This window comes from Chrysemys picta, chromosome 17, assembly GCF_011386835.1.
Source record: "Chrysemys picta bellii isolate R12L10 chromosome 17, ASM1138683v2, whole genome shotgun sequence".
In the NCBI taxonomy this organism is placed as follows: Eukaryota; Metazoa; Chordata; order Testudines; family Emydidae; genus Chrysemys; species Chrysemys picta.
In genome coordinates, this window is record NC_088807.1 from 14,593,257 (window position 1) to 14,620,794 (window position 27,538).

Below are 27,538 nucleotides of genomic sequence, written 5' to 3' on the forward strand. Positions count from 1 at the left end.
GCATCCCTCTGTCGGCTGGTGCCCCAGGTGTAGTGCGGCAGAAGAGCCAGGCGCGCACCTTCCCCACGTCCCACCACCGCCACGCCGAGGGAAAGGCGCGCCTCTACCCTCGCCAGGCCAGCCAGAACTCCCGGAAGGACGTCACGAAGCCCGCATCCTCCAGCAAACTGTTATTAAAGTTCCAATAGGCCGGCCCCAGCCTCTCCCTGCAGAGAGAGGCCGTCACAGTGGCAAGATGGTGATCTGAAAATGGGGCTGGCCGAACGCAGGAGGAGTGGGCCCATGAAAGGTGGAAACATGACAAGTAGATGCGGTCCAGCAGGGAGTGGCGCGACCGATGGGCCTCCACCCGGACGAAGGTGAACATCTAGACGTCATCCGGGTGGTGGTTGCACCAGACGTCCACTAGGGAGTGATGTTCAATGATCTCCCAGAGGACGTCCGCAGCAGTCGGGCATTGCTTGGTCCCTGAGCGGTCTCGTTCCTCGAGGGTGGTGTTAAAGTCCCCGCCCAGGATCAGGCACTTGCAAGGATCCAAGGAGCCGAGGAAGGTGGCCCCATACTGATAGAAATGCAACCGCTTTGGGCCCGATGTCGGGGCTAAACGTTGACAAGATTGACCACAAGCTCCTCCATGCGGACCCAGAGGTGCAGCAGGTGGCCTGGCACAGCCTCGGTGACCCCCAGCACCTCGGGCCGTAGGTCAGGGAAGAACAGGGTCGCTACTCCAGCCATACGAACTGTGAAACGGCTAAAGTAGACCCTGTCCCCCATTCCAGCCACCAGCTGTCTTTGGCGGCCAGATCCATATGGGTCTCCTGCAGGAAAACCACAGAGTACCCCCTCTCCCAAAGGAAGGAGAGCACCTGGCTCCTGTGGGACACCGAGCAGAGAACCCCGAACAGCGCCCACAGCAGACGAGCAGAAGGAAGATATACTACTGACCACTGGATGAACAGTTTTCCGTTCCCTGACTGACCAGAGCAGAGGCTGCTCCAGGCTAATGAGAACACCTGACTCTAATTAACCTGCAAAGAGTCAGGTGAGGCTATTAAGCTAATGTGACCACCTGACTCTAATTAAGGCCCCTCTGATACTATAAAATGACTCACTCCAGTTAGGCAGAGGAGAGCCAGGGGAGAGGAAGTGTGGCTGAAGGGCTGGTTAATGAAGACATCCTCAAGTCATTGGTAAGGGAGCCCTAAGGTAAGAGTGGAGAAGCAGGAGAGCTGTGGGGAAGTGGCCCAGGGAAATGTAGGAACTCTGGCAGTGAAAGGTTGGCTGCCAACAGCTGCTACCGTTAGGGTCCCTGAGCCCAAACCTGGAGTAGAGGGCAGGCCCGGGTTCCCCCCAACCCACCACTACAGAAATATCTCCTGGGAGGGGAAGCCAGGCCCCTGTCAGGACAGGAGGCTAAACTGTTTTGGTATGAGGCCGTAGGGCAACAGAGACTGTGGGAGTTCTCTCACCAACCTCCTTGCTGGCTTATGATGAAAAGGGCTCAGTGGACTGTATCCCTGGCCCTAGAGAGAGAAGGGCTATGTGGAGGGTTGCAGTGAGTCTCTGAAGCTAGCATAAATGGCCTGGAAGTGCAGGACCCACAGGGACAAGGTCAGAGCTCTGCCACAATACATATATGAACATGGCCAGTTGTGGTGGCGGGCTGGGGTCTGATGTGAGAGCTGAATATTTTTCTGCATGAACTGGACTCTTCCCATGAACTCCACTCTCTATAGACCACCCAATTGCCATCAGATGGCAATAGTTTCTACCCAACAATTGGTACTAAATTTGAATATTTAGTATTCACATTTCATGGCTACTCATCAGAAATCATATTTAGAATCCCCCAATCTTCTGGTCTCCTCTGTTCATCAGGTTGAAAGCCACCTTTCAGTTATTAATAGGAACTCACCCTTTTCCTCCTGAGGAATATCTGGAAAATAAATACATAGAGTGAAACTTTATACAAATGCACTTTGCATGGGCAAAAATGTTCAGCTGTGTGCTCACAGTATGGTGCAAGGCTGGGTTGGGTGCTGAGGGGGATTTTCCAAAGCAGTGCGTCAGGTTTCTTCAAGTCCCCCGAACTCTCCATCCTGTGCAGTCCCTGAGGGTGAGGCTAGGGCATGTGAAAAGCGATAGATTCCTCCTGAATCAGAGGCTTCCAGTCTTAACAGTTACCATTGTGCCTGGCCGCAATGCCATAGACATGGCATGCAGGGAGAATGGACGTTGACTGGATTAGAAAGCACTGCATCTGCAGACCAGGATTCGATGCAGACAGGAAAAGGTTAACTAACAAGGCCACAAGATTCTGTAGGCCAGTAGTTAGAGGAGGGGGAGACCCAGGTTCCAGTCCCTTTGCTCCAGTGACTCTCCGATTACCCAATAATCTTCAAAAGGGGGGCTAGAATTATATTAGATATGAAATTGTACTAAGCTATCGGCTTCATAGTGTGTTGTGTTAAACCTACTCTAAGCTGTGTGACCTCCACCCCCACCCCATTTAAAATGGCCATGAGAGACAGATAAACAGCCCCACCTAAAACAAAGGGAGTATAAGAGCCTACCCAGTAATTTGGACTTTGTGGCCGAGAGCTCGAAGGGGCATTCACTGTCTTTGGGCATGTCTGCACTACAATCCTAAATCGACCTATGTAAGGTTGACTTACAGCCACCACAGTAATTACTGTGGAGGCTGGTGTCCACGTTACCCCCCTTCTGTCAGTGATGCGTGTCCTCACCAGAAGTACTTGCACCGACTGAAGATGGGCAGTGTGAGGGGCTGAGAGTCAGTGCTCTCATCTCCCCACCAGGAGCCCAGCTGCCCCCCCGGGCTTTTCGCCTCCACACTCATAGCCAAGTGCAAGGAGGAAGTTGGCCGGGGCTTCTTGCCTCCAGCGGGTAGATCTGTGCCCAGAGTCTGGTCAGTTGCCGTGCTCCTTGTGGGGAGCTGGGACCCCAGGGAGCAACAGGACTCCCAGCAGGAAGTGGGGAGCCTAGGTGGCAGCCCAGCTTAGAGTGGAGATGTGGCAATAGCCCAGCTGAGGAGCTGGGAGCCAGTTTTCATATCCAGCAGAGTCATGAAATTGACAAGACAGTCAACAGCTGTCATAAGGAACACAGTGTCTACACAGACACTGCATCGCCCTAACTACACTGACATAAGCTGTTTGCCTCTTGTGCAGGTGGAGTTATTAGTTGCCGGAGTAGGGCACTTACATTGGCAGGAGGGAGGCTGTAGTGTAGACACTGACATAGTTAGGTTGACATAAGCTGCCTTATGTTGACCTAACTCTGTAGTGTAGAGCCAATCTCAGTGAAACAGAGGCTATCGCTACACTACAGACCTTATAGCAGCACAAGCTGTGCTGCTACAACTGTGTTGCTGTAAGGGCTCCCGTGTAGTCACTCTTTGCTGGCAGGAGAGAGCTCTTCTGCCAGCAAAATAAAACCACCCCCCAATGAGCGGCGGTAGCTTTGTCAGTGGGAGAGCATCTCCCGGTGACATAGCACTGTCTATACTGGCGCTTTTTTGTTGGTAAAACTTTTGTTGGTCAGAAGTGTGAAAAAACACAGCCCTGACCAACAAAAGTGTAGTGTAGACATAGCCAGGGACAACACAAGCAGAGGCAGAGAGAGTCACAGCAAATAAGACAAAAGCAGAAAGAGAAAGTCAAGGAAACACAGCCTAGAAGCACAGTAAAGTGGCTCTGAAATAAAGCTTTTTTTCCATACAGAGTGCTGAGTGGAAAGGCAGGCTGACAACAGCGGACAAAGGAATGTCTCCTCTTTTTGTTTCTTCCTGCATTTGGAGAAGTAGGACTTTGTGCATTCCTTGTAAATAAACAAGATACCACCAAAGAAAATACCAGATTCCATTATCAATTTCTATTCCCATATGGAACATTCCCAGAGCTCAAAACTTTGGCGGACCACTCAGGTCAAAATGGAAAGTAATAATAACAAAAAGTAAAGTCTAACAATAGTTGTGTTTATCTTAGTAATAAAATTAATCCAAATAAAAAATCATCTACTTTCATGAACGCTAGATTCAGATTATGGTACGAAATGTGGCCTCTCTATTGTCTGACCCTATGCAGAGATTGAGAAATACAGCCTTCTAACTCTTCTTGCAATCAAATAATTCATCAGTTATTCCATTGCAAATTTAAAAACAATCCTGGTGCATCAGGGCACCATGTGAAAAAAGGGATGGGTGGTGAAATGAAATAGTATAGGGCTTACACAACACAGTGTATAATGTTTAAAAATATCAGTGTAGACTTACCCTTTCTCTTGCTCACTTCCTCTGCAAAAAGAAGGAAACATTTGAGTGTGTGAATATTGTGTCCCTACAGGATTTAGCTAAAGTTTTCTGTAGAAGTTGGATATGGAATAAGCTATTTGGAAAATCAAAGGAAGGGAGTATTGGAAGCAACCTGCTATGAGCTATCAAGTACAGGTAAAACACTAGAATCTCATTATAAGCTTGAGCTAGATCTTTTTCTACATGGAACTGTTTCCTGAAAAGAAAGGAGCATAAAGATCCTGTTAAAGGGAAAATCCTGGTGCATTCTATGTATGTAGTTGCTATGTCACCTCCATAATTAAAGTTAATGGGGATGGGGAGAGTTACTGCATTACTTACACCCCTCCACTGGGACCAGGGAGCAACAAAAAGCCAACAGGTAGGGAACAGGGGAGGAGAAAAACTTTCTTGTTCATCTGGCTGCATCCTGATTAGCCTTGGGCCCCATGAAGTCTGTCCTAGGGTGTGGAGAACATTTTCACTGATAATTTGTTTATGGAGGGAGCGTAACCTCAGATAAGGGTGGATGCTGGGGCATGGAACTGGGGATGGGCTCTTCACTTGCTGCTAATGCCCTCCTCATCCCACTCTAACAAGTTGTATTTGGCTCTTCAACCGCCCCATGAGAGCATTAAGGGGCAGCCTTAATGCTTTCAAAGAGCTGGCCGTGAGGGGGCTGGAGAACCTGGTAAGTCTTTCAGGCCAGTGTGGGATTCTGGGGGACTGTGACAGGGAGCCTGGTCTAACTGAAAAACCTTCTATAGGGGCTGGGGAGTCTGGAGTCCAGAAATCCCCAAGGAACAGAGGGATTTTGCCTGGGGGGGGGGGTGCTACAGTTAACACCCACAGTCCTCTCCACAGGGGCCTGGAAGAAGCAGGTGGGGGGAACAGCCAGCCAGAGCAGAGAAATGGTTTTACATTCTCTGGAACAATGTGCCTGAGGGTCCAAGAATTCATATGAGGGAGCACTGGCCACCGCCTGCAGCCTTAACTCTATCTTGATAGAGTTTTTGTGTGGGAAATACGTCATGTGAATGGATCATTCCTGCTGTTTCAAGGCACAGCTAATATCAGACATCTGACAGAGGTAGATGGAGGGACAGAGTTTAGGAAACACATTTTTTTCTTTCCTACAAAAATGTTAACAGCCAGGCTGCTGGTGAGCTGAAACCATTGCTCATCATGCTATCCAGTGTCATCTCATTGTGTTCCCCATCTGTCTGGATCCCTCTCTTGTCTTTTGGTAATCGTTTTTATCAGCTACAAAATGTACTAAATAATGAAATGTGTAATAAATATGTAATGTTAAAACTTATGTTTTGGCTAATTTTAAGCAAGTGAAAGTGTAATGCACACACCTCCTGGATGTGGTGTTCTGTCCCATCTAGTGGCACTGAGACCAGTTAGAGAGAGAGAGAGAGAGATAAAATGAGTCTGCTACAACCTTAGCTAACACCCAGTTGGCTTTTGGTTCATGCGAGAGAGGATCATGCACTAAGCTCCAAAGGTCCCCTGCGACCGGGGTCTGCTGGTGTTACATTTACTCTTCAGAAATAGGACAGAAGGATTCAGGTCTGGGAAACACCCCAGGCGTGTTTGGATTTTCCAGGCAAGGCAGTTCAGTGTGAAGAGTCATGGCATTTCACCCTCCCGTCCCCTCCCTCTCCCCCAGTTCCAAGCAGGCTGCCTTAGGGAAAATGTCACCCTGGGAGAACTTGTATTTTGGCACACCTGGCACTTGCTGCCTCCTTGGGCTTCCCTCTCTGGGCTCCAGACCCACCCCTCCATCACCCCTGGCCTTCGCTGCCTCCCCTGGCCCCCATCCAACCCCCATTGCCCCTGCCTCCCACTGACTCTACATCCACCCTGTGCCCACTGCCTCTCTGGGCTCCCAACCCACCCCTCATCACACCTGGCCTCCGCTACCTCTCCATCCATCCCATCATCATCATCCCTGCCCCCTGCTGCCTCCCCAGGCTACCCACTCCCCCATCACCCCAGAGCCCCACTACCTACCCGCCCACACTGCATTGACCCGACCTTCCTTCTGTGACCTTGCACCCAAGGTCTGTCCTTCTCCTTGCCTCTTGACCACGTCACCACCCCTCCCCGACCACAGTGCACTGGGCAGTGGCCCCCATCATCCACATGTAAGCCCGGTCCTGGTTCAAAGTAAAGGCCTATGTCATGGGGAAGATGGGGAGGGACTGCACTCCAGCTATTCCTGGGAACATGGGCAACTGACTGTAGGTAAGAGCAGTTCTGAGGGAGCTGTTGTCAGTGTCAGGGACTGGATCCAGAATACGAAGAAGTACGAAGATGGCTTTAAGTCACCATTTCCTCCCTTCCCACCCACAGCGAGGGCTGGCCAGGACATACTGTGCGCCAGAACGGAGAACTGGGGCCTGAGTGTGGATGATTTTGCAAGATTGGTCCTTAGGCTGCTTCAGAGTCAAGCTGCTTCCACACACTTCAGAGGGCAGGATGTGAGGATTCATTTGCACTGTCCACCTCCTGTGTGTGTGGGTGAGAGAGAAGGAGAGAGAGAGTGAACCTGTTGAAATTCAGGCAGACTTACCTATTAATTTATTGAGAGATTCTGGAAAAGAAAAACAGTTCTTTAAATATCTGCACATTGTTTTATCGAAACTGCATAGTTACAAAATGTAACTGATTTTTATTACAATCCATATGTCCTGAGAAATAAGTTCCAGCCCAATCAACCATTATAACACACTTAATTGTTAAGCTTACAGCAGTTCTTCATTAAATTGTAGAATTTTCTGCATTAAAATCCATAGCTTGTGATTCACCAGCTGTGATTCACCAGCAGTTTATGGCTTGATTTTTAAAGATATTAAACTGCCTAACTCCCATTGCTTTCAATGGGAGTTAGGTATCTAAATGACTTTAAAAACTGACCCTTAGTCCTCTAAACAAAATTCACAGTTATTGATTTTAAAACCCAATGTTGAGTTGTATTCCATGGGACTGTGTTGGATTAAAGCATATGTGCTTCTGTTAATGGGATCACACTCTAGGCTGTATCAAACCTAAGATGCTACAGACATTTATGTGGACAGGATCATGTAAATATGTGTATATCCTGTGGATCTTCTCTGAATTAAACTGCTGAAAAATCCATGCAGACTTACTCCTTCCAGTCTTGCCAAATACTGAAAAAAAGAAACACATTGAAGTGTCAGCACATTGCTTTATCCAAACTGTCATTATAAAATGTAACCTCTTTTTGTCAACTAGAAATTGTCCTAAATGATAATCTAAAGACGAACAATACTTTGGGGATTTTTACTAAATAATATTAAAACATTATCACCATACACTCCTCTTATGGAGGCGCACTGGTTCAAAAATAGTTAAGGGTTGAGAGAAGCTCACTTTCTAAAAAAAAGGTAATTTTTTCCAAATGCTCTAAAATCCATATATGAAGCCGATGGTGCTTCTGTACCTTATCTGTATTTCCTGGTTAAGTATAATTTGCACGTGGCAATGGCATGGAATGGAATGGTATGAGACGCTGGCTGCATTCACAAAGCTTTTGGTCAGTGAATAGTGCTCTCCCAGCAGTAGGTATCAGTGTTTTATAAAGGTGGGTAAGAAATTGTATCCTCATTTTACAGAGGTGTAAACTGAGGCACAGGCAGCAGAAGAGACTTGACTGTGGTCATATAAAAAGTGTGTGTCAGCATCAGGAATAGTTTTCTTGTCATTTCACATGAGCTGGGTAAATACTGCAAACTGTGAACAACATGTTCTTCCCTGTCAATCTATCCTCTTACAACAATGAATTCTTTAGCTGGAACTGACAATTGGGCTGACCACTCCCTACCACACTCAGAGAGGCAGCTTCCTGCTGAGAACTAAGTTGTGACACTGAATAGTTCTCCCTAAATAACCTCAGTGTCTGTCATAAGCCCCATTGATAATTTTCAGTACTTTCAAACCCAACAATTAATAAAGTACGAAGAGTGACTGAAATCTAGACTTGTCTTCCATGTTCTCTGAAGACAAAGTGGCAAGTAAGAAGAGAGTTGCCTATTTTGATACAGTTACCCTCACAGAAAGTCATTTTCAGACCCAAGATTCTTCCTGATTTAGGAAGATACATAAGCATAATGTTCTGTATGAATACCTCACCTAGCCCTATCATTGAATCCCACCCCCAGCTCTGCCACTAGAATAACTTGGCTGCATTCATCAAAGACAACAGTAACAATCAGATTTTCAATCTGGACCACCATAAATTGATTTAACTTTAAAGATTTTGAGAAACATTCTCTGCTAATTAACACTCTTCTTGTGAACTTATTTACAACAATGTCAAGAATTTCAATACTAGTTTTTGTAAAAGGAGCCAGTAAACAATGATTTTTTTTTTTAATGGATAGGTTACAACATTGACAGTAACAGATGAAATCCTGCCCCATTGAAATAAATGGGAGCTTCACTATTGATTTCAATAGGGCAGATGGAGCTGCTGACACCTGGTGAGTGAGATCTGGCTTTCAAGGGGCCCCTCGGTGCCTCAGGATTCCCTGAAAGTGTACGGCTTGCATATGACTAATTCCACCACTAGCTGCAGGTCAGGACTGAGGGTAACTGGCAGAGCTGTGGGGCTGGAGAGCTCTAACATTCTCAACCCTTCTGTCTCAGGGGAATTCATTTTCTGTGTTACTAACAAGCTACACACTCCAGGTGTAACTAGGGAGTGGACATGCAGATGATTGGAGCTCACATCTGAGATCTGGTTTTGGCAACAAAACATGGAAACATGAGCCACGTTCTGGGAAGTGGCCCAGAAGAGCCTGCACTGCTACAGTCATCTGTACAAAGCGGCTAGTCCCCTTCTGTTGCATTAAAAAATGTGATTGGCATTGGATTGTCAAAGGCCAGGTGACACGTGTCTGACTATCGAGACATAAGAGCAGGTAGACGTATGTCTGCTGCACAGAGCTTACTGAGCTGCAGTGGAGCTGCGGTGATGTAATGTGATTTGTATGTTTGCCCAAACTTCACTCATGCCATGCAGTGTCTGTCTGCTCAGAACCATGTGTTACTGGGAGCTTCTGCCCAGGGGCTCTGTGGGGGAGGTAGATAAACTTACCAGTCCTCTCATGCAGTTTGCTGCGCTCTGGGGAGAGAAGAAAAGGAGACCATCATGGGTTTAGCAGGGGTCGTTCTGAGCAGAGTGTCACAGGACTGAAGCGACGGAAGCTCCCTAAAAGTGGGGGGCCACCTGCAGCCGTACCATGGATCCAACCCACTGAGCCACCCCTCCCCCTGAAGCCCTGTACTTGTCCTGCCCCTTTCCCTGAGGCCCCCCCGGTGCTACCCAATCCCCCTGAAGACCCACGCTCATTCTGCCCCTTCTCACCGAGCCAGTGCTCTAGTACCACCCCTTCTCCCGAGACCCCATTCCTGTGCCATCTCTTCCCCCGAAAACACACCCCTGCGCTAGTATGAGCATTCCATAAGAATTTTCCCAAAATGACCGGTCCAGCATTGACCAGAGGCCTTCACTTGGCAAGGGACTGATGCCAGATATCTTGAAGCCTGACCCAAAGGGCTCTTCTCACCCAGGAAGTTCCAACCCACCTCCCACTGAACTGCTGGCAGTTACCAGAACTACAACCTCAACTTTCCATTTAAACCATGAACAGGACCAGGATGTTGTCAATGCAAATAGGCTTTTTCCTGCCCTGTTCTGCTTCCCTTGTATTACCTGCTCCTACCCCCTGACTCCGATCTCCTGGGAACCTGACTCTGCTGCTTACTCACACCTGACTCCTGTTCCAACCACTAGGCATGACTGCCATGCCCTGGTCATGACACTCGAGCAGAGCTAGCATGAATCAGCTACCTGGGCTGAGAAGCTCGCTCCCAGCTACAGTGTAGATGTACATTGTGAGTCAAGAGTGTCAGCGAAAACTGTTGGTAATGAACAACAGACAAGTTCCCAGATAAGCCCTGAAACAGAGCCCACAAATTGACACTGAGGACAGCACCTCCAGCAGATGGCACTGCCAGGAATGAGGGGAGGGAGCATCACACCAGAACATGTGTCACATAGAGAGAGGCCTTCACTGCGGCAGCCTGTCACCCGGCCTCAAACCTCCAATTTCTAGGCTGTGCAATCCCTTTGTTGTGCTGATTTGCAAAAGTGTGTAACTCTAGCGTTAGTACTGGCAGGAGCTTACTTGGGGAAGGGCTCGGTGGGGCTTTGCGGTACTGGATTTATTCTACACCACTAAAGACATGGGGTCACATACAGTTTCAGCTCCCAGTGGAACAGGCTGGGTGGTGGGTCCCATTAGACTGCATCTCACAAAGCCCACACAAAGCATAGAAGGTTTTGGAGGCTCTGTTCATTCGAGGCCCAGGCCTAGGCTAGGATGGGGGGAAACAGGACAGGACTGAGAAGCTGAGGGCTGGAATAGCAGGAAAGCAGTGGGTGGGGGACTGAGGGATGGAAACAGAGGTGGGGCTGGAGGAGGAAGCCCAGGGATACTGCAAATTCTGCCGCATTTGTTACTTCCAAGGGCAGGGAGGGATGATCATGAAGGAGACTCAAGTCCATACATTGTACAGGGGATTTTTCTTTCTTGTGACAGTGTGAAAGCACAGACACATGTTAAGTAGGGGGTTAGTGAAGTACCTGCTTCAAAAGCCTTCCTCTCAGCATCTGAAATAGGGAGCAGAAAAGAGTTAGAGACAGAGACAGGCGCTGTGTGCCCCTTAATGACTGGGGTCATTTACAGACACTCCACAGCCTCAATCCCAGCCCCAGCACAGAAGCCAGCAGCTTTGATAGGAGTGGGGCTGGCGGTTAGTGATACGAACCAACATGCAGGATCCCTGGGACTTGCCAAGCATCTAAACTTGATGGAGGACGTGGGTCTGGATCCGATACAGCTCTGACATTCTCAACCCTTCCGTCTCAGGAGAATTCCTTTTCAGCGTTACTAACAGCCCTTTGTAGCAACAAAGCTACCCACTCTAGGTACAACTAGGGGATGGACGTGCGGATTATTGGAGTTCACATCTGGGATGTGGCCTTAGCAACAAAGCATGGAAACGTGAGTATGAGTCTGGTTTCTTGCTCATCTCCACATTCTGGGAAGTGGCCCAGAAGAGCCTACACTGCTGCAGTCATCTATAGAAAGTGGCTGGCCCCCTCCTGCTCCATCAGAATAATGTGATGGGCATTGGATTCTCAAAGCCAAGGTGACACCTGTCTGTCTATCCAGACATGAGAGCAGATAACCCTGTGTCTGCTGCAGAGAGCTCACAGTGCTGCTGTGGGACTGGGGTTACTGTAATGTGATTTGTCCAAACTTCACTCAGCCCTGCCCTGCAGTGTTAGTGCTTCTGTGTCTGCTCAGCACCGTGTGTTGCTGGGAACTTCTGCCAATGGGCTCTGCCGGGGAGGTGGATGAACTTACCAAGCTTCTCATGCAGCTTGTCGCACTCTGGGGAGAGAAGAAAAGGACACCATCATGGGTTCAGTAAGGGTCGTTCTGAGCAGAGGGTCATGGGCCTGGAGCGACGGAAGCTCCCTAAAAGTGGGGGGCCACCTGCAGCCGTACCGTGCACCCAAACCACTGAGCCGCCCCTCCCCCTGAAGCCCTGCACTTCTTCTGCCCCTTTCCCTGAGCCCCCCCACGTGCTACCCAATCCCCCTGAAGACCCACCCTCACACTGCCCCTTCTCACCGAGCCAGTGGTCTCGCACCACCTCTTCCCCCAAAACCCCATATCTGCACCACCTCTTCCCCCAAAAACACACCCCTGCGCTAGTATGAGCTTTTCATAAGAATTTTCCCAAAATTCCTGCTCCAACATTGACCAGAAGGCTTCACTTGACAAGGGACTGATGCCAGATGTCTTGAAGCCTAACTCTCAGGTCTATTCTCACCCAGTAAGTTCCAACCCACCACCCACTGACCTGCTGACAGCTACCAGAACTACATGCTCAACTTTCTATTTAAACCAAGAACAGGACCAGGATGTTGTTCATGAAAATGGGCTTTTCCCTGCCCAGTTCTGCTTCCCTTCTGTTACCTGCTCCTACCCCCTGACTCCGATCTCCTGGCAACCTGAATCTGCTGCTTCCTCACATCAGACGCCTGTTCCACCCTCTAGGCCTGACCGCCCACGCCCTGGTCATGACACTCAAGCAGAGCTAGCATGAGTCGGCTACCTGACCTGAGAAGCTCGCTCCCTGCTACAGTGTAGATGTACCTGGTGAGCCAAGAGTGTTAGAACTGACTGGACGTGTCAGACAAAACTGTTGTTAATGAACAACAAGACAAGGTCCCAGATCAGCCCTGAAACACAGCCTACAAATTGACATTGGGGGCAGCACCTCCAGCAGACGGCACTGCCAGGAATGAGGAGAGGGATCACCACATCAGAACACGTGTCACAGAAGAGGCTTTCACTGCAGCAGCCTGTCACCCGGACTCAAACCTCCAATTTCTAGGCTGTGCAACCCTTTGTTGTGCTGATTTGTAAAAGTGTGCAACTCTAGTGCTAGTGCTGGCAGGAGCTTAGCTGGGGAAGGGCTCGGTGGGGCTTTGTGGTACTGGATTTATTCTACACCACTAAAGATGTGGGGTCACATACAGTCTCTGCTCCCAGTGGAACAGGCTGGGTGGTGGGTCCCATCAGAGTGCACTTCACAACGCCCACACAAAGCATAGAAGGTTCTGGGGGCTCTGTTCAGTCAAGGCCCAGGCCTAGACTGGGATGGGGTGAAACAGGACAGGACTGAGAAGCTGAGGGCTGGAATAGCAGGGAAGCTAGGGTGGGTGGGTTGGGGACTGAGGGATGCAAACAGAGCTGGGGCTGCGGGAGGAAGCCCAGAGGATACTGCAAATTCTGCCGCATTTGTTACTTCCAAGGGCAGGGAGGGATGATCATGAAGGAGACTCAAGTCCATACATTGTACAGGGGATTTTTCTTTCTTGTGACAGTGTGAAAGCACAGACAGACGTTAAGTAGGGGGTCAGCGAAGTACCTGCTTCAAAGGCCTTCCTCTCAGCATCTGAAATAGGGAGTGGAAGGGAGTTAGAGACAGAGACAGGCGCTGTGTGATGCTGTGTGCCCCATAACGACTGGGGTTAGTTACAGACACTGCACAACCTCACTCCTAGCCCCAAGACAGGAGCCCTCAGCTTTAATATGAGTGGGGCTGGCGGTTAGTGATATGCACCAACACACAGGAGCCCTGGGATTTACAAATCATCTAACCTTGATGGAAGATGTGGGTCTGGATCCCGATACAGCTCTGACATTCTCAACCCTTCCGTCTAAGGGTAATTCCTTTTCTGTGTTACTAACAGCCCTTAGTAGCAACAAAGCTACACACTCCAGGTATAATTAGGAGATGCATGTGCTGATTATTGGAGCTCACATCAGGGATCTGGTCTTGACAACAAAGCATGGAAATGTGAGTATGAGTTTGATCTATTCCTCATCTCCACATGTTCAGAAGTGGCCCAGAAGAGCCTGCACTGCTGCAGTTATCTATAGAAAGTGGGTGGTCCCCTCCTGTTCCACCAGAACAATATGATTGGCATTGGATTCTCAAACGCAAGGTAACAGCTGTCTGTCTATCCAAACATGAGAGCAGGTAACCCTGTGTCTGCTGCAGAGAGCTCTCAGTGCTGCCTTGGGACTGGGATTACTGTAATATGATTTGTATTTTTGCTCAATCTTCACTCAGTCCTGCCCTGCAGTGTTGGTGTTTCTATGTCTGCTCAGCACCGTGTGTGGCTGGGATCCTCTGCCCAGGGGCTCTGCTGGGGAGGTGGATGAACTTACCAAGCTTCTCACGCAGCTCCTGGCATTCTGGGGAGAGAAGAAAAAGAGACCATCATGGGTTCAGTAAGGGTTGTTCTGAGCAGAGTGTGATGAGGGTGGAGCAACGGAAGCTACCTAAAAGTGGGGGGCCCACCTGTAGCCGTACCATGGACGCAACCCACTGAGCCACCCCTCCCGCTAAAGCCCCGCACTTGCTGCTTTCCCTGAGGCCCCCCCCTCCATGTGCTACCCAATCCCCTGAAGACCTACCCTCATGCTGCCCCTTCTCACCGAGCCAGTGCTCTTGCACCACCCCTTCCATGGAGATGCCATTCCCGCACCACCTCTTCTCCCGAAAAGACACCCCCACGCTAATATGAGCATTCCATAACAATTATCCCACAATGCCCGCTCTAACATTGACCAGAGGGCTTCACTTGACAAGGGACTGATGCCAGATGTCTTGAAGCCTGACCCACAGGTCTATTCTCACCCTGTAAGTTCCAACCCACTGACCTGCTGACAGCTACCAGAACTACACGCTCAAGTTTCTATTTAAACCAAGAACAGGACCAGAATGTTGTTCACGAAAATGGGCTTTTCCCTGCCCAGTTCTGCTTCCCTTCTGTTACCTGCTCCTACCCCCTGACTCCGATCTCCTGGCAACCTGAATCTGCTGCTTCCTCACATCAGACCCCTGTTCCACCCTCTAGGCCTGACCGCCCACGCCCTGGTCATGACACTCAAGCAGAGCTAGCATGAGTCGGCTACCTGACCTGAGAAGCTCGCTCCCTGCTACAGTGTAGATGTACCTGGTGAGCCAAGAGTGTTAGAACTGACTGGACGTGTCAGACAAAACTGTTGTTAATGAACAACAAGACAAGGTCCCAGATCAGCCCTGAAACACAGCCCACAAATTGACACTGGGGGCAGCACCTCCAGCAGATGGCACTGCCAGGAATGAGGAGGGGGATCTTCACATCAGAACACGTGTCACAGAGAGAAAGGCCTGCACTGCGGCAGCCTGTCACCTGCCCTCAAACCTCCTATTTCTAGGCTGTGCAATCCCTTTGTGGTACTGATTTGTAAAAGTGTGCAACTCTAGGGTTAGTGCTGGCAGGAACTTAGCTGGGGAAGGGCTCGGTGGGGCTTTGTGGTACTGGATTTACTCTCCACCACTAAAGACATGGGGTCACATACAGTCTCTGCTCCCAGTGGAACAGGCTGGGTGGTGGGTCCCATCAGAGTGCACCTCAACGCCCACACAAAGCATAGAAGGTTTTGGAGGCTCCGTTCATTTAAAGCCCAGGCCTAGACTGGGATGGGGGGAAACAGGACAGGACTGAGAAGCTGAGGAGCTGAGGGCTGGAATAGCAGGGAAGCCAGGGTGGGCGGGGGACTGAGGGATGCAAACAGAGCTGGGGCTGCGGGAGGAAGCCCAGAGGATACTGCAAATTGTCGCATTTGTTACTTCCAAGGGCAGGGAGGGATGATCATGAAGGAGACTCAAGTCCATACATCGTACAGGGGATTTTTCTTTCTTGTGACAGTGTGAAAGCAGAAGCAGAGACACACGTTAAGTAGGGGTTTAGTGAAGTACCTGATTCAATGGCCTTCCTTTCAACATCTGAAATAGGGAGGAGAAAAGAGTTAGAGACAGGTGCTGTGTGCCCCATAACAACTGGGGTTAGTTACAGACACCCCACAGCCTCACTCTTAGCCCCAGCAGCTTTGTTAGGTGTGGGGCTGGTGGTTAGTGAGACGCACCAAAACACAGGAGCCCTGGGATTTGCAAAGCATCTAATCATAGAATACTAGGGTTAGAAGGGACCCCAAGAGATTATCTAGTCCAACCCCCTGCTCAAAGCAGGACCAATCCCCAGACAGATTTTTGCCCCAGATTCCTAAATGGCCCCCTCAAGGATTGAACTCATAACCCTGGGTTTAGCAAGTCAATGCGCAAACCACTGAGCTATACCACCCCACTAACCTTCATAGAAGACATGGGTCTGGATCCTGATACAGCTCTGACCTTCTCAACCCTTCTGTCTCAGGGGAATTCCTTTTCTGTGTTACTAACAGCCTTTTGAAGAATCGAAATTATGCTCTCCAGGTACAACTAGGGGATGGACATGCTGATTATTGGAGCTCAAATCTGCGATCTGCTCTTGGCAATAAAGCATGGAAATGTGAGTCTGAGTCTGGTCTCTTGCTCATCTCTACATTTTCAGAAGTGTCCCAGAAGAGCCTGTGCTGCAGCAGTCATCTATAGAAAGCGGCTGACCCCCTCCTGCTCCATCAGAAGACTGTGATTGGCCTTGGATTGTCCAAGCCAAGGTGACATCTCTCTGTCTATCCAGACATGAGAGCGATAACCCTGTGTCTGCTGCAGAGAGCTCACAGTGTTGCCGTCGGACTGTGGTCACTGTAATGGGATTTGTATTTTTGCCCAAACTTCACTCAGCCCTGCCCTGCGGTATTGGTGCTTCTGTATCTGCTCAACATCGTGTGTGGCTGGGAGCCTCTGCCCAGGGGCTCTAATGGGGAGGTGGAAAAACTTACCAATTGTCTCACGCAGCTCCTGGTACTCTGGGGAGAGAACAGAAGGAGACTATGGTCATTCAATGTGGGTTGTTCGAAGCACAGTGACGTGAGTTTTTTCCAAACTCTGGGTACATCTCCACTGCAGATGGAAGCAAGCTTCCCAGTTTGTGCAGGCAGATACGAATTAGATCTGCTCAAGCAAGTGAGCTAAAATCAGCAGGGTAGCCAGTGTCATACCTGCTGATGATGGGTGCGGGGCAAAGGGCGCAATTGCCCAGGGGCCCGGGCAGCGGTGAAGGCAGCCTGGCGGGCATGTGGAAGCCCTGGCCATGCCAGAAGAGCTCCCATTGACTGTTTTGCGCTGGGGCCTAGAAGTGCTGTCTGTGGGCCTGGGCAGGGGTAGCACATGCAGCAACTTGGGCTAGATACTCAAATACAGACCCTCTCAGAACCCCTGGGTATGGACTTAGGCGGCTACTCTGAGCCACTGCCCCTGCTATCCTAGCTGCATTGCTATTGTCAGTGCACTAGTCAAGCAGAGCTAGTATGTGTTTGGCTACCCGAGCTGGGAAGCTCGTTCCCAGCTCCAGTGTAGACGTACCCATTGAGCCAAGGGTGTCAGAACTGACAGGACACATCAGACAAAACTCTTGTTAATGAACAACAGACAAAATGCCAGATCAACCCCTAAACAGAGCCCACAAATTGCCACTGGGGGCAGCTTATGGGACTGCAGGGAGTAAGGGAAGGGAGCGTCACACCAGAACATGTATCACATAGAGAGAGGCCTGCACGGCTGCAGCCTGTCACCCAGCCTCAGACCTTCTATTTCTGAGTTGTGCCCAATCCCTTTGTGGTGCCGATTTGCAGAAGTGTGTAACTCTAGGGTTAGTGGTTGGCAGGAGCTTAGCTGGGGCAGGGCTCCGTGGGGCTGTGTGGAACTGGATTTTCCATCCACCCCTAGATACATGGGTCAGGTCCTGCCCCAGCTCTTGTGAGAACAATGTGGATGGTGGGGCCCATCACAGTGCACCTCACAGAGCCCATATAGAGTGTACTAGTATTTGGAGGCTCTGTTTCTTTGGTGCCCAGGCTTAGATTAGGATATGGGGAAACAGGACAGGACTGAGGAGCTATGGGCTGGGATAGCAGGGAAGCTGTGGGTGCGGATTGAGGGATGCCAACAGAACAGAGCTGTGGGAGGCAGCCCAGGGCTGGGATGTGTGTGTGTGGGGGTGCAGGCAGTGGCAGTGTTTCTAATATGGGGACCCCTTGCAAAGCTCAATTCCAGGACCGCTTCCATTGACCTCACACACATGCTGTGTGCAAGGGTGGTGGCGGGAGTAACAGAACTGGACAGGACTGAGGAGCTCAGGGCTGATGTAGCAGGGAGGCAGTGGGTGGGGATTGAGGGGCACTGGTGGTGCACTGGTGCTGTGGGGAGACAGTGGGTGAGCACTATGGGGCAGTGGCAGAGCTGTGTGCAAGTGGGGAGCCCAGCATTGGGATAGCAGCCATTTTGCAGGTGTAACCACAGACCTGCATGGAGGAAGTTTGCCCAGCCCCTGACTCAGGGCTTGTTTATACAGCCCAGTAGTTTGGCCTATGAGGGTGTGATTTGCAGCACACACCAAAGTGCTGTGCTGTAACTGAACACTGAATGGACCTAGTCGGTCCTCTTCAGATATGACTATGGAAATGTAAGGTAGAGACCTTTCAGTTCACACCCACAGCATCCACACGGGGTTGTTAGTTACCAGGCAGCACTTTGGTGCGCGTTGCTATTCACACCCCCGTAATCTGACCTGTTGGGCAGTGTAGATATAGCCTGAGTCCTGCCATCTTATGTGCATTACATTCACTCTTTGATGTTGAGGATGATACTGAAATCTGAGCTGCAAACCCTGCAGTGTTTGGCTATTTCCAGGGTAGGGGGAGATGATCACGAAGGTGACTAAGGTCCACACAGTGCATGTGGTGATATTTCTATCTCACTGTAGCATGAAAGCACAGACACACGTTTACTAGGGTTTAGCCAATTACCTGATTCCCAGGTCTTCTTCTCAGTCTCTGAAATGGGGAAGAGAAAAGAGTCAGACCCAGAGTCACACACTGGGTGGTGCTGTACACTCCCTAATGACTGGGGTTAGTCACAGACACCCCACACTCCCAGCCCCAGTGCAGGAGCTGGCAGGTTTGACGGGAGCAGGGCTGGCGGTTAGTGACATGCACCAACATGCAGGAGACATGGGGAAGTTTCCTACTCCTTAGCCCCTTTCTACACACACACTGGAACCAGTTTAACTAATTAGGTTTCAAAACACACCTTGAGTTAAACTGGTGCAGGGCTGTGTGTAGAGCAGGCCTTGGGCTGGTGCTGCAGGGCTAGTAGAACCATGGGGTGGGGTCAGTTACTCCACAGCGACCCCTCTGGCTAGTTACAGAACAGCATTGATTGCTAGGGGAGTCTCATCCAGCCCTCCCCAGCTGGAGGAATGGTGGCCACAATGGGGCATGGCAGAGGGCAAAGGAGATGAAAGAGGGGGATTCTTAGGTCTCTTCCAGGTTGTGATTGCCGTGAGAACCCCAGTCACTGCGCTGGCATGTTGTATCCATTGTCTGCACCTGTCATCTGTATTTCCCTGCATGTGTGCGCAGTGCCCAGCAGAATGGGTCAGCACCACTCAGCACCATCACAATACAAACCAATATTGTTACTAAATATTGAAAAGTTCACAGTGGAATAAATTAGACATGTGGACTTTCAAAAATGGTGCTGCTGTGTCTATTAACACAGCTCAAGAGAGCGAATGTCACAGATTCATAGAGTTTAAGGTTAGATGGGACCATTAGAACATCTACTCTGACCTTCTGTGCAACACAAACCAGAATCTCACCCAATTACCATTGCACCAAACCCAATAACTCAGATTTCACTACAGCAGCTTCCAGAAAGTTGCCCAGTCTGGATCTGACGCCATCAAGAGATGGAGAATTTACCACTGCTCTGGGGAGCTTGTGCCAGGGGTTAATCACCCTCCCTATGTCCTGTGCATTCAACAGTCTCAGGGATGGAATCATCTCACAGAGCATCATTGACCTTGCAGTGTCATTTCCTTTAAGGAGAATAGAGTCACTGAGCAACTGCCCAGGGTTAGTGGGACAGAATCTGACACAGTTTGTCACTGCAAACCCATCTCCCTGCTGGGAATCTCACAAGCACTGACCATTGGGTATCTGCTGCAAAATACACATTTGCCGACTATTATCATCGGTGTGTGTGAGAATGTGGGAGAGATGAGGAATCACTTGACAGAGACCTCTCAGCTCCATCCCTTTCATTGCACTGAGCCCACAGGTAACACCAAGCAGTCACAGAGCTCACAGAGCAGCAGACCTACCAAGATTTAGTAGAGTCTCACATTTAGAGCGTTTCTTCTGAGAGGCCTTTTGCTTTGCTGTAAGACAGAGAATCGGACATTGCAGTGAGACAGGGAAGGAAGAGGAAACACTGAGCAATGTGCTAATACAAGTGGAGCCAGGGACCCCCATGTGTTTGTTAGTTTGGTTTATTTCCTTAAAACCAACACAAGTTAAATATCTGAGCAATAAGACACTCCCATGCCTCAGCCCAGTGCTCTCTAGGGCTGGGCTCTAAACATGCAAATAACACATTCTCATTACCTGTGTATCCAAGATATGCACAAGCTCCAGCAGCAATGAGAACCAGAGTGAACATCACCCAGAATGCAGCCCGCCAGGGAGAAACACGGGGGAAGATGTCACCTGGCAAACAGAGAGTGCAGTGTGTGAGGAGCACGGTCCCATCCTGGAGCTGGAGAATGGGGTTTGCCACTGGGTTTGACACCTGAGTCCCTGCTCAGGGCACTGAGAAAATCACAGGAATGAAGGGAACATCCTCTCCATTCTCAAATCAGTCACAAATGGGAGCCACTGAAACTGGAGAAACCAGCGAAGCATCAGTTACAAGAACCAGGACTCTGCTCAAATCTCTCCTGCTGCTACGAGCTGACAGCCAGAGACTCCGTGCCCAGCCTGCCCAGCCCTGCCTGCACCAGCTGGCTGTTCGGATGGTCATTGTCACACAGCTGCCAGTTCTCAGTCACCACATCCAGTCCAGATAAGTTCAGCAGAGAACAACTGTTTTCTTAGCTGGCCCCAGTGTGTTATGAGTTCATGGATTCATAGATGTTAAGGCCAAAAGAGGACATTATGGCCATCTAGTCTGACCTCCTGTATAACCCAGGCCAGAGACCCTCCTCCATTGATCCCTGCATCCAGCCCAGAACTTCTGGTCCAGCCAGAGCAAATCTTAGAGAAAGAGACACCCAGTTTGGATTGAAAAATTCTAAGTGATGGAGAATCCAGCACATCCCTAAGGCAGTTATTCCAGGGGTTAATTCCCCTCACTGTTAAAATCTGCACCTGATTTCTAGTCTGAATTTGTCTAGCTTCAACTTCCAGCTGTCAGATCTTGTTCTTCCTTTGTCTGCTAGATTAGAGACCTATTGACTGTCAGAAATCTCCTCCCTGTGTAGGTACTTACAGACTGTGATCAAGTCACCTTTTAACTTTCCCTTGGATAAGCTCTATAACTTTAGATCCCTAAGAGTCTTCTCTTGGATATGCTAGATCAGTGGGAGGGAGGTGAGGAGAAGCTATCCTCCCTTGCACAGTCTCTGTTGACTCCCAGTCTCAGTGATTAATCAGGGGGCAAAAGGGGGGGAGCCCAGGCCCACCCTCTACTCCGTGCTCCAACCCAGGGACCCTAATAGTATCAGCTATAGTAGCTGACCTTTTAGGAACAGGACACGTACAATTCCCTGGGCTACTTCCCCACAGCAGCCCCCACTTCCTCAAGCTCCACTTCACCCTTGCCTCAGGGCCTCCTTCCTTATACCTAGTATGCTGTATACAGCTCAGTCTCTCCAACAGCACAACTTTCTCCCACAGCTCCTGACATGCACTCACCTGAGTGACTGGGAGGCTTTTAACTAGTTTCAGCCAGCCCCTGATTGGCTTCAGGTGTCCCAATCAACCTAGCAATCTCCACTGCCTTCTGGAAAGATCTTAATTGGCCCCAGGTGTCTTAATTGACCTGGAGCAGCTGCCATTTACTTATCCTGGTACCAGGGATTTGTTTAACCTGGGGCTAATATATCTATCTCCCATTACTTTTCTATAGCCATCTGGCCTTGCCCAGTCACAATACCTAGCAACCAATGACCATGGAGGGCCCACCTCTAGGCAGGAAGCCAAGCAATGTTAGCCCTGTTGGGGAACAAAGGACTGGGGTGTGTGAGGTGGAACCTACGTGTGGGCTGCAGGAAGCAGGTGAGACACACCTGAACTGGGACAGTGAGGTCAGAGGGACAGAGAGTTGGGCTCTGTGTTGCCCAGGATGGACTACGTGTGACGCTCTGTACCTTGGGGGAACACCCAGCACCCTCATGTTCATCCTTGTAAAATGATTGCGTGGTATCCAATGCAAAGTTTGTCATGTTGGGTGTCTTTGGAAGGCTCATGATGCCCTGAGCATTGTTGTTACAGTGATGTTATAGGTGGTAATTTCATGTATGTAGTTATGAGGCTGAAAATGTGTCCTCATGGCTTAAAATAAGCCTGGGCAAAAACTCTCCAAGAGCAGAAAGGCTGTTCACACCTCATCAGGGCATGTATGGCACAAATCCAGCCCAGCCTCACAGGAACAAAGGACGTTGGCCTAGGCAGCAACAAAAGAATCTGTTGGACTCTTGAGGGAGTCACCCCCCTTCCTTTGGTCAGTTTGGGACTGTGATGAGGTAATGCTCACCTGTCTCTGAAGGGGGGGGGAAGCCAAGAGGGAAGAAAGAACATGATAAAAGGGAGAGATATTTGCCATGCTCTTCCTTTCTCTTCCACCTATATCTACAGACACCACATCAAGCGACTGAAGCACTGATCAAAGGGGAGAGCCTGGCTGAAGAGCAACCAGCCAGCCTGTGGTGAGAAGCATCTAAGTTTGAAAGTGTTAAGATCAGCTTAGAATGTGTTTTGCTTTTATTTCATTTGACCAAATCTGCTTTGACTTATAATCACTTAAAATCTATCTTTATAGTTAATAAATCTGTTTGTTTATTCTACCTGAAGCAGTGTGTTTGGTCTGAAGTGTGTCAGAGACTCCCCTTGGGATAACAAGCCTGGTACATATCAATTCCTTTGTTAAATTGACAAACTCATATAAGCTTGCAGCACCCAGTGGGCATAACTAGACACTGCAAGACAGAGGTTCGTAGGGTTGTGTCTGGGACCGGAGATATTGGCTAGTGTCATTCAGTTGTACAATCCAAGAAGCAGTTATATGCCAGAGGCTGTGTGTGAACAGCCCAGGAGTGGGGGTTCTCACAGCAGAGCAGGATAAGGCTGGCTCCCAGAGTCAAGGATTGGAGTGACCTAGCAGATCACTGGTCGGTCCAGATAACACCAGAGGGGAACGTCACACTACGCTGTAACTTTTTTTGCTCTGTGCTAATCAAGGACTTCCTATGCTGTGTGTCAGCCGACTAATAAACTCTTCTGTTTTACAACACTGGCTGAGTGTCACTGAAAATGCTGACGGAGGAGATGCTTTGATACCCAAGATTGTGTCAGTTTCCCTCAAGGGTCTGTCTCAGTGGGACTCGCTCAATGGAGCTCACTGTGGGAAACAGGGGTGCTGAAGGCACAGACGTCCTGTCTAAGGAGCTGGTGAAGGAGGGAGGGGGAGGCGCTAATTGGTGGGGCCACTGGTGGTCAGGAGGTGCTGGGGGGAGGGGGAGGCTGATGGGGGACTCCTCCTCACCTCCCCGCCTGCTCACCTGTCCCCTGCCTTACTTCCGTGCCCCACCTCCCCTCCCACCTCCTCCTCATGAAGCGCGGGGGCCCCAAAAGTGAGGGGCCTGGGGCTGTCACCCCAATTTGCCATACCCTAGAGATGGCTCTGCATGGAAGAATCTCTTCTGTTGCTGAAGTAAGTGTTTACACTACAGCATTGCACCTGTAGCATTGCCAGTGTAGACACAACCTGAGTCTATTACATCAGCCCAGTTGCCTTTATCAACCAAACGCATCATCTCCTCAAAGAATGATATCGAGTTCATTTCACAAGACTCAGCCCAGCTCCTGACAGGCAGTTTGTCCACAGAACAGAAACCTCCATCAGTAATGGCCTCACAGAAGAGGTTAGAAGGACATTTCCTGTCTCAGTACCAGAAACAGTCCCAAGTCGAGTGCAAATCCCAAGAGACCCAGCCCCCTCCTCACCACCCATTCCCATGGTGACTCCTTCTTCATGGGGGGGGACTCACATGAGAGGTGAATGGCAGATTGTCGCTCGGTCTCCAGCAGGCCATTCCGCACTATGCAGCTGATGTCTCCATTGTCTTCCCCTTGAGTGACAGTGACGTGACTCACAACACTATACAGGTTCTCCCTGTCCTGAGTCATGTCGGTCACAATCTCCATCGACAGGTTCTGCCAGTTCTTTCCAACCCACTGGAGGTCGGGTTTGGGGAACCAGCCTGCGGATCTACAGGCCAGCCCGATCCCCTGGCCCCGGGGGCCCAGCACATCAATGAACACTGGAGCCACAGCTGCAGGGAGAGATGGAGAGCATGTGTATCAGGAAATTGTGTCTTTGTTAGCACCATGTGACTCCCCAGCTACCGCTGGGTATAGGGGGCTGTGACTGGAAAGCTCCATTCCCATATACACAGAGCCTCCCTTGGACCCCTCATCCTGACAATTGGGGAAATTAAATAATGCCATCTTGCATTTCCATAGAGCACTACATAAGAACATAGGAATGACTATACTGGGTCAGACCAATGGTCCATCTAGCCCGGTATCCTGTCTTCCAACAGTGGCCAATGCCAGGTACTTCAGAGGGAATAAACACAACAGGAATTCATCAAGTGATCCATTCCCTGTCACCCGTTCCCAGCTTCTGGCAAACAGAGGCTAGGGAAACCATTCCTGCCCATCCTGGCTAATAGCCATTGATGAACCTACCCTCTGCTGTTCCCTGTAACCTCACAGAGGCTTAAACTGCTCACAGAGATTGCTGGACCTGCTAATGAAATGCAGCCACTTCTGGGAGGAGCCCAGCAGCTGTCAGGATCATTGCACTTCAGTACAGAGCAGGAAGTGAGGGATAGTGACCCCGCCCACATCACTGCTATGACTTCTCCTGTGCCACCCTCCTAAATACTGTGCCCTCTGCTGTCCTTTTCTCACACTGGTAATGTTGCCCCAGGCCAAGCCACCCCTCATGCTTGGATTTCTCTCTCCCTGTGCTGCACACAACCACCTTCCCCTCATTTAAATCTCTCCCTAAAAACAGACGTGTCCTGCGGAGCCTTTGGACTAGGAGCCTCCAAAGATGGGAGATGATTTAAAAACAATGTCAATGTTCTGCATTATCACAGGAGGGCCCCTCACCTGGGGCTTGATGTTTCTGAACTGTATTTGTCTGAGGCTACGTTACTCAGTGAGCTAAATGGGCAGAGACCGTCCCTTCCACTGCCCTTGTGCAGCACTGAACATGGGGTCAGTGCCCAGGGAATAAAAAACAATATCCCAGCCCTTGGAAACTGCAGGGGGAGTTTCAGGGAGGCCGAATGTAATTATCACCAGAGCTGGGATTTGAGCAGAACATGGAGATAAATGTCCCACTCCCACAAACAGCACCACAATGAGCATGAGTGCTGAGGACTGTAGCCTTACATCTAATTGAAAAGAGGTTGTTTAATGCAGTGATGCCACTGAAACCACCCCAGTGGGGTCAGCGCTGAGTGCCAGGGGAGAGCGCCCCCTGCTGAGTCCTACACACCACTCTCTGCAGCACAGGATCCTTCTGCCATGCTGGGCTCAGCCTGGGGCACCCCCCCCCAGGGTACAGGAGGCTCTGGCTGCCCAGACACAGTGCCCCTTAGTCCCGCATCTCACCTGCAACCCGTAGTTCAGTGATGGCTTCCTGGCTCCATTCTGGGTTCCTCACAAGGCAATGGTATGTCCCAGCATCTGCCACCTGGAGCCGTTTCAGCTTCAGGGAGACATTCCCACTGCTGAACTCCTGCCGGAACAGCTCCGTCCGGGTCTGGTAACTCTCCCCTGGCAGGTCCCGGCTACCCTCATCTGAGTACTCATGAACCGAGATATATCCTGATCCAATTTTCCTCCACAGGACGTCCATGCTGGACAGTCGGGCTGGGGGCGAGAGCTGGCAGGGTAACACCACATCCTGGCCAACTACTCCCACCATGGGGTGCGGGGAGCCAGCCAGGGAGAACTCCTCTGGAACAGAAAACCACAGGAGCAGAGTGAGTGAGAGGAAAGAGGAGAGGGCAGCGCTGAGCCAGGGTCCAGCCGTACAGACACGCAGTGAGTGAGAGGAGTGGGCGTCACTGAGCTAAATACAAAATTCCTTCAGTCGTGAGTCACATGTAGCTCAACTGAGTTACTCTCTGGGCAAGTCTACTCTACAGTGCTACAATGGCATAACTGCACTGATGCAGCTGTGCCACTGTAGCGTGTCTGGTGAAGATACACTATGCTGATGGGAGAGCAACATAAGTTATGTCGACTTGGGGTGTAGTGTAGACCTGCCCTCAGTGTGGATGCAGAGCAGTGCAGCCATGCCATGACTGACACAAGCTGGTCCTACAATGCTGTCCTACAATCCCCCAGAAACCCCTCCAAAGATTCTTGTCTTGCAACCTACCTACACTCTATTGGCAAAGACTGGCCCCAGCTGGCAGCCTCCTGCCAGTTCATAGTGCCCTGCACAGCCGCATTGCACCCAGTTATGAGCTCTTTCCACTGCAAGCAACTTCTTTAATGAACCAGTTTCAACTCCACGTAGCCCCACAAAGTCTTCTGAGAGGCCATCTCAGAGCACTTCTGCTGGGCCTGAAGGTATTGAATCTTTGATGGACCTTTGAGCCGATGCACATCCCTTCCATGAAAACAACAAGGAGTCTGGTGGCACCTTAAAGACTAACAGATTTATTTCGGCATAAGCTTTTGTGGATAAAAAATCCACTTCAGATGCATGGAGTGAAAGTTACAGGCATTATATACTGACACATGAAGAGAAGGGAGCTACCTCACTAGTGGAGAACCAGTGTTGGCAGAGTCAATTCAATCAGGGTGGATGTAGTCCACTCCCAATAATTGATGAGGAGGTGTCAATTGCAAGAGAGGCAAAGCTGCTTTTGTAGTGAGCCAGCCACTCCCAGTCCCTATTCAAACCCAAATTAATCGTGTTAAATTTGCAAATGAATGTTAGTTCTGCAGTTTCTCTTTGAAGGCTGTTTCTGAAGTTTAGTCCCGTCCATTGATTCAATACCCAAAAGAGAAACTGGCTCAGATGGGCAGTCACCATTCTGGGGATTGGCATCTGGAGGGAATTAAGCAACTGAAGGTGATTTATGTCTGCAATATAGCTGTGTATGAGAGGTCTCCACGGTCCTTTGTCCCACCATGGGGTAGGTAGAGCAATTACTGCAGAGCTGCAGCACCTGACACTCACCGTGTGGCTACAAGGGGAGGGATAAGGGTGAGATTTTCAAAGCCACCATGTCTGCTCACATTTATCTTAAGGGGAACTGGGCCTCCCAATCTCTCAGGCAGCTGTGAAGATCTCAGCCTTGCAGGCCATGAGAATCCAGGTTCCCAGTGGGGCAGGTCTAGCAATATGGTGCCTTTGGGTCCCGTGACAGAACAGGAAGGGATCAGTGTCGGGGGTTCTGGGAGCCTCTCTCAGGGGAAGCAGGAGCTGGGTGACTTGCTGAAAGATCCAACAATCCTGCCACCC

At 50.0% G+C, this 27,538-nt stretch overlaps 1 protein-coding gene across 1 annotated transcript in view; it reads right to left on the reverse strand.

The window, feature by feature from the left end:
* Nucleotides 1-367: 367 nt before the first annotated feature.
* LOC135976417 (butyrophilin subfamily 3 member A2-like) overlaps nt 368-27,538 on the reverse strand; it is a 42,396-nt gene continuing 15,225 nt past the window's right edge. The window contains exons 3-16 of the mRNA XM_065571869.1: nt 25,669-26,016; nt 24,030-24,314; nt 20,368-20,469; nt 20,085-20,141; nt 18,727-18,753; nt 16,702-16,728; nt 15,740-15,766; nt 14,161-14,187; nt 13,355-13,381; nt 11,779-11,805; nt 10,992-11,018; nt 9,441-9,467; nt 7,471-7,491; nt 368-600 (exon numbers count right to left, since the gene is read on the reverse strand). Coding sequence (XP_065427941.1) covers nt 368-600; nt 7,471-7,491; nt 9,441-9,467; nt 10,992-11,018; nt 11,779-11,805; nt 13,355-13,381; nt 14,161-14,187; nt 15,740-15,766; nt 16,702-16,728; nt 18,727-18,753; nt 20,085-20,141; nt 20,368-20,469; nt 24,030-24,314; nt 25,669-26,016 — 1,262 coding nt within the window. The remainder of the gene's footprint in view (nt 601-7,470; nt 7,492-9,440; nt 9,468-10,991; nt 11,019-11,778; nt 11,806-13,354; nt 13,382-14,160; nt 14,188-15,739; nt 15,767-16,701; nt 16,729-18,726; nt 18,754-20,084; nt 20,142-20,367; nt 20,470-24,029; nt 24,315-25,668; nt 26,017-27,538) is intronic.